At 41.8% G+C, this 6,301-nt stretch overlaps 2 protein-coding genes across 2 annotated transcripts in view; both read right to left on the bottom strand.

Annotated features, from left to right (window-relative positions):
* Positions 1–119: 119 nt before the first annotated feature.
* dck (deoxycytidine kinase) lies at positions 120–3,527 on the bottom strand. Its single transcript, XM_068335045.1, has 7 exons — positions 3,348–3,527; positions 2,962–3,077; positions 1,787–1,980; positions 1,498–1,645; positions 1,294–1,409; positions 964–1,063; positions 120–298 (listed from the first exon to the last, which is right to left on the bottom strand). The coding sequence occupies exons 1-7, from the start codon at positions 3,448–3,450 to the stop codon at positions 272–274; spliced, it is 804 nt and encodes a 267-aa protein (XP_068191146.1). The 5' UTR covers positions 3,451–3,527; the 3' UTR covers positions 120–271.
* A 381-nt stretch (positions 3,528–3,908) lies between these two features.
* LOC137608033 (MOB kinase activator 1B) overlaps positions 3,909–6,301 on the bottom strand; it is a 7,465-nt gene continuing 5,072 nt past the window's right edge. The window contains exons 5-6 of the mRNA XM_068334019.1: positions 6,077–6,240; positions 3,909–5,995 (exon numbers count right to left, since the gene is read on the bottom strand). Coding sequence (XP_068190120.1) covers positions 5,918–5,995; positions 6,077–6,240 — 242 coding nt within the window. The 3' untranslated portion in view covers positions 3,909–5,917. The remainder of the gene's footprint in view (positions 5,996–6,076; positions 6,241–6,301) is intronic.

The raw sequence follows: 6,301 nt of genomic DNA, 5'->3' as shown, positions 1-6,301 counted from the left end.
AACTGGGACGGTTGGTTAAGGAAACTGGCGACACCCTCTGGGGGAAGTGGGAGACATTCCCGTAGTGGAAATCAATAATCCATCAACGAAATCACGCCAGACGCTTCAAAAGGCTCTCAAGTTTATTATCAGTTTAAAACCACACAGTTGACATTTATATGTGCAAGTATAAATATAAAACATGTAAGAAAATAGTTTTTAAAAACGTTGTCGTTTCTAAGTTTTACATTAAAAAAAGGCTGTTGGCTCTTCCTCCGGTGGGCGTCAGGTTTCACAGGGTGCTCAAGAACTCCTTCACCTGGAACCACAAACAGGATGTTAGCATCAGCTGGTGTGTGTGTGTGTGTGTGTGTGTGTTCGTTGTAACCCTTTATTGAATTTTTTTTTAAGTCTGTGCAGGAATTTTACACTTGACATGTTAAACTTCTTGTTTCTGCAAACAGTTACCACGGCAACGTTTTAAACTGTACTGAGAAAAAGAGGACCTGACCTATTTTTGGATTCTTAACTTCAGCGACATCAACACCATATAAAAGGTCACACTTCCACATTTAACACTATTTATTAATAAATACGGCCAGAAAATGCACTTTCAAAAGTAAACATGTTTCTCACAAAATAAGTTAAATTTGTGATCTTTGTGGAGCATTATTTTAACAGTACTGCAATGGAGGTATTTGAAAAATATGATACTTTTATGTTCAGCAACACATTTCATATTTTCTGTACAAAGCGCAGAATCAATAATTATTAAATTGAGCTGTCAAATGAAAGCAGTGAAGTAAAAAGTGCAGATTTTTTTTCCTGGAACGCATTAACCGCGAGTAACGAGGGATTACTGCACTGGAGTAAAGAACATGTGATGCATCCGTCTGTCCTCAACTAATACGATCATGTCTGAGGGATTAATAGAAGGATTAATAATCTTCAAGTCCCGTATTTGGATGAAGACAAACACCTCACCTTCTCAATCATGTCAGTGCTTTTGATCTTATTCTCTTTAAAATCCTCGTTTACGTCGATGGTCAGGACTGGCACGTCACTGAGGTACTCGAACTCCATGCTGGGGACCAGAGAAGGACAACGTTTATTATTTCTGTTCAGGAAATGGCATCATTTGTCAGAAGCAAACACTTTTCCTGCAGATCAAGCGCATCTAAAACTGTTTCACCCTCTTAGTTTGATTCAGCTTATTGCATTAACAAGGACTTTCTCTGACAGTCAAGAGGAGAAACTCGACAACCCTTCCTCTGTTCTCAACACAATGCAAGCCTGTGTGATGCGTGGCCTCACTTCATGGTCTTGTGCTGCAGCCAGCTCTCGTGTTTAAAGTGGAGCTTCTCCAGATACTCCAGAGGGATGTCTTGCTCTTCTTCTCGGCCTCTCAGGTGCAACCGCTGTAAGCATTTCTACACAAACACACACCAATAGCAATAAATTACCAAACTCTTTGTGTGAAACTCTTTCCAACAATGCAGGTGAAGCCCGGTCGTCTACCTCGGGTGACGCTCTGAGGTAGATGATGCCGTCCAGTTCGATGTGCTTTCCGAACTGCTGGTGCAGCCAGCCGTGCCAGTCCTGGTACACGGACCATTCCGTATCATTCAGGCACTCGCTCTCGTAGAGGTTCGATGCAAATATGTACCTGCAACACCAAGGAAAATTGACTTCAAGATGAATCAAGTCATTTAAGAAAGGTTTAAAAACTGCTGTGAAGCTTCTGTAAGCGTCACCAGGGTTTTAATGATTCACACGTATGACAAGGCGTCTCGAGGCTTGTTGATACCTGTCGCTGTAGATGGACCGTTCGAAGAACTGCACCGGATTCTCGGCCTCTCGGAGCTTCCCATTGGCTGACCTGATCTGAGCACGGACCCGGCTGATACAGGCGTAGCTCTGGAAAGTGAAGGCCCACCTCTCCGGCTTCTCGTACATCATCTGCAGGATATTCCCCCCACTCCTCTGAGACGTGGACAACTCCTAGCACACAAGCAAAAGGAGTGAATTTGACTGTTGCAATTATACTGTAGTTTTATGGATACATAAAACTGGTTACTGCTATTTTTCATCACTCCAAATGATTGCTGCAGCTTTCAGTTCCTTATGCATCCCTTCATTTGAATTCTCCCAACGCAAGATGCAAGAGAAAGTATGATCTGAGCTTTGACTTTGTTCCATGACCAGCAGGGAGCGCTCTGTGGAACTGTAGAACTGCCTCTGCAATGTTTGAACATAAGGGAATCGATTTCCAACTATATTTATAAACTGCATCCCAAATGTGTGGAGAAAAACACCACTGACTTTAATTGTATGAGTATTTTACATCTGACAGACGACTGAATCAGGCAGGTTTTCATCTATAAATGCAACTTACATCAGACATGTTAACAGAATAAGTCAATACTGCTTGTAAACAAAAACATTATCAGATTATTGATTAAAAAAATACTATGCTTAACTTAATGTCTTACAGAACTCTTTCTTCCAGTATTTTAATGTAATCAGGAATATAATTATGTCTAGACCTGCATATATGACTCATCTTAAATGCTGAGCCTCTGAGGTACTCAAATACAGGCTTATACATGTCAAACAAACGAGAATGAACTGTGGCTCATCTTGTAGTTGTGTGTGAGGTTGGGATGGGGGGGGGGGGTTGCCGTGATGATGACATGTTCATCTGTGGGACCATCTGTTGCTAGGGAAGCATGTGTTGGGTAGTAGTCAGTGCAGATATGTGGACAGATAGCAGCTGCACTCTAAATACAGAAGAAGCCTCCCGGTCATCTTTAAAGGAGCTGTGAATTCTGAATGGTGGCTGTTGTATCCTGTTCCTCTGATGCATGAACCAATTCAACATGCATGGTGTTGAATGCAATTCAAAAGCAGCGTTAAACTGACGTAAAGTCATTCTGAACACCTTATTGATTAAATCAGGAGTTGTATACAGGTTAGTATTACCTCGAAGTCACTGCCTGTTGTTTGGACATTGCACCACCTGGCGATCGGTTCCGGTACTACCTCCCAGTCCCCGCTCTCCTGCTCCAAAAGGCGCACTAAGGTAGATTTCCCCGCCGCTGAACACAAACAGTTCAGCGAGACATTTAACTCCACTTTGAAGAGGCTACATTAGCATCCCAGGACACGGTTTGCTAATAATTAATCCAGCAATAAGAGCAGTTTGAATAAAAAGGTAACAAGACTTTAATATCAGCAATATCTACGAATTTTCCCTGACAGAAAAATGAATAAATCACTGTCCCGACTGTTGATAACTTTCATTTATATTACCTGACCTTGTATGGAGGTTAGCAAGGTTTTTATGTCAAATGTTTTGCTGCACTCACCAATATTTCCCTCAATCGATATCCGTTTTATCCTTTTCTCCATTGAATCGTTCATGGAGTCATCCAGTAAATCAGGGCAGTGCCTCTTTGAGGTAAAAGACATGTTTTAGCAAAGAATTGAGTGTCCTTTGTTAAACTAGAAGGCGCTACAGCTGCTGCTCCGCTGCTTGTTGTTCAAGTTTGGCGGTAACGAACTTCAGGAAGTGGCGGTTCGCAGATGTGACTCCGCCCCTCAGGAAAACGAATGACTTCCTCTTATTGCGACGTCAAGGCCCGCCCTACTCTGCCTCTGATTGGTTTATCCTGACTCTGAGACGACTCCTAACAAATCATCAATCGTGATCGAAAAAACGTAATCAAACACTACAACAAGCAGCAGCCAGTCAGAGGTAAGGTAGGGCGGGACTAGCCTTCACCGTTTGGAGCTCAGGAAGCAGCTGCTGTTTCTGAATCCATCAGTCCTTCCTTTTGTGAACACAACACTGAATGAAGTACTTACAATATATTTAGTGAACATACCAAATATGTAGCTATATAAAAAAAACATGCAATTCATTTAAATCGTCATGGTCAACTTTATTTGCTTTGTAAACAGCACAAATCAATTCAGTAGCATTGAAAAACCCATCTTGAGCTGTTATTTACAAACGTGTCATGAATTATTACAGTCCAAGAGGAAAAGATCGTAGGCAACAGTCTGTTAGGGGCATTTCATAGGGATGAGATGCTTTCAGTATGACTGATTTTCCATTACATTTTCAAATATCTGGTAAGTGTAAGCAGTAACATTCAAATAGCTAGCTCAGTAAGTGGAATAAAATACTCAACCAAGAAAACAAACAACATTTTAATATTCAAATAAGGGGAGGGGGGAACAGCCTCTAAAATGACTCAATGCATTCTTTAAAGCAAAAGCTATCACTCCATGCTCGCTGAAATTTATCTCTAAGACGGATTTAGACTTAAATATTTACAAGTGTGCACTGAGGAGTTGTGTGTGTCTGAAACCACAGATTAGATGATATATAAAATGTTGACATCACCCAATTTGAAGCCCATCCTGAAACAGAATTCATATTCAATGATTGCCCCAGAATTTATGCATCGCAAAGGAAAATCCGTATTGTCATAAAGCGTAAAGGAGCCAGCCAGCGACCTTTTTTCAGTGTTTGTTGTCAATTATTGCATAGTAGACCACACTTTGAGATCGGGAAGGGTGCATGCACCTGCCGTTTGCAGCACAGCAACAAACAAGCGTACAAAAAGCGTAAGAAATCTCACTTGTGCCTCGTAACCAATGGCAGCGGAGCAATTCAACATTCATTTGGGGAAAAGCGAGGAAGGAAATGATGATCAGTCACGTGGATGAGGCTTCGCACGAAAGCTCAGTCTATGCAAAATAAACATTCAGGCAAGAGAGGTCAGGAAAATTGTTCAAAGTGCTTAATGGCTCTAGAGATAACAAGGGAGGCAGCGCAGTTCCGATTCCAGATGCTTGTATTCTTTATGCGGCGGATGCTTTGACTATGAACGCACATCTTTCCTATCTGCAAACATTTATATACAACCTTAAGTTTTAGATCCCTGGAAGATTTTATTCCTATAAATTGTTCCTACTTCAAGTTTTAGAAAAAAACCCAAACTAGTACATGTCACTAGAAAACACGTTTATTTTAGTCCCTCCTTGATCATTCTATTCTAGCCTCATTTCTACGTATTGTAACACATTCAGTCATCATAACCTGCAGCGAACACTGGGTAGAGCAAGTTTCTAACTAAAAAATGATGTTGGAGAGCGGGATGGTTTTACACAGAAAATTATCTTCAAACCAAGTTGGGTAAAGAGAAAGTTGTGTTTAAGGGAGAATTAAATCATAAAACTGAAAAGGGAGGTGTCGAATTTAATGCTTTGTCAATCAGGTTATCGATATATGGCCATTATGTTCATACAGCTCTTGCTGCTGATATAGGGCGATCGTTAGCCATGCTAGGCACTTAGGGTTCTTGTCTATTGACGGATGTGAGCTGTTACAGATGGGAATGATTGGAGACTGCAACCCAGATCCTCCTCCGCCGATGAAAGAATAAAATAACTGATGCTGTTAAACAGGCGAAAAGAAAAGGTGTACCCCATCATAAAGCCAACAAAGCTCACCCGTCGCGACACAGCAACGTGACGTCCATATTATTCTCTTGTGTGGGTGAGCTGAAAATGTTAATCTACGCATGAGAGAAAAAAAAAACATCTGTTGCCATAAATGTGAAATAAAAAAAAGTGTGCAGTATAATAGAAAACTAATAAACACGTGTTTATCTTCCTAAATGCCCATCCTGACCAAATGACGGAAATATTTTGAAGGCTAATGAAACCCATGTTAATCTGTGTGTGTTATCCCTGATTGCATTAGTCCTGGAGCGTTAAACCTATCAAGACCTTTCCATCTTCCTGGCCTTATTAAAAACATTTCCCCAAATGGAAATATAGTATATACTGCATACGTACAGCCAGGGTGGGGGCAGGTATCTGTGCAAAAACTAGAAGACTGATAAAATGAGGGTTGTGTTGGCGTTTATCTGTCCTTGGTTGTCAGTTTCTCGATCAGCTCCTGAAGCGGGGCCAGCTCTTTCCTGTCGATGAGGTTGAACTCCTGCAAACAGACAACAGGAGATGTTAGATTGTCTGCGGGACGACGCCCGGCGCGGCGCATGAGTCGACCGAGGCCGTTTACCTGAACGAAAAAGATGAAGTGCTTGAATGACGTGTTGAGGTGGGCCTCCTCCTGCAGCTGCATGACGGAGTCAAAGTGCTGGTGGTAGATGTGAGCGTAGACTCGGAACAGACGCTTCAGGATGGTCTTTGCCACCGACATGAAGTTTCGCTTGAAGGGGACACCTTGGGGACGAGAAGGAAACGACTCACAGCTGAAGCACAGTTTTATGTCTGGACATCATTC

This window comes from Antennarius striatus, chromosome 15 (genome assembly GCF_040054535.1).
Source record: "Antennarius striatus isolate MH-2024 chromosome 15, ASM4005453v1, whole genome shotgun sequence".
NCBI classification, from domain to species: domain Eukaryota; kingdom Metazoa; phylum Chordata; class Actinopteri; order Lophiiformes; family Antennariidae; genus Antennarius; species Antennarius striatus.
Note: the sequence above shows the minus strand (reverse complement) of the source record. Positions and strands in the feature narration are given on the sequence as shown.

Bases quoted from the DNA above. Each gene is read 5' to 3' on its own strand.
- dck (XM_068335045.1), bottom strand. From the start codon at position 3,450: ATGTCTTTTACCTCAAAGAGGCACTGCCCTGATTTACTGGATGACTCC. The intron at 1,981-2,961 runs GTAATACTAACC...CTTGTGTGCTAG, and splicing joins CAACAGGCAGTGACTTCGAG to GAGTTGTCCACGTCTCAGAG. The intron at 1,410-1,497 runs GTAGACGACCGG...GTGTTTGTGTAG, and splicing joins ACCTCAGAGCGTCACCCGAG to AAATGCTTACAGCGGTTGCA.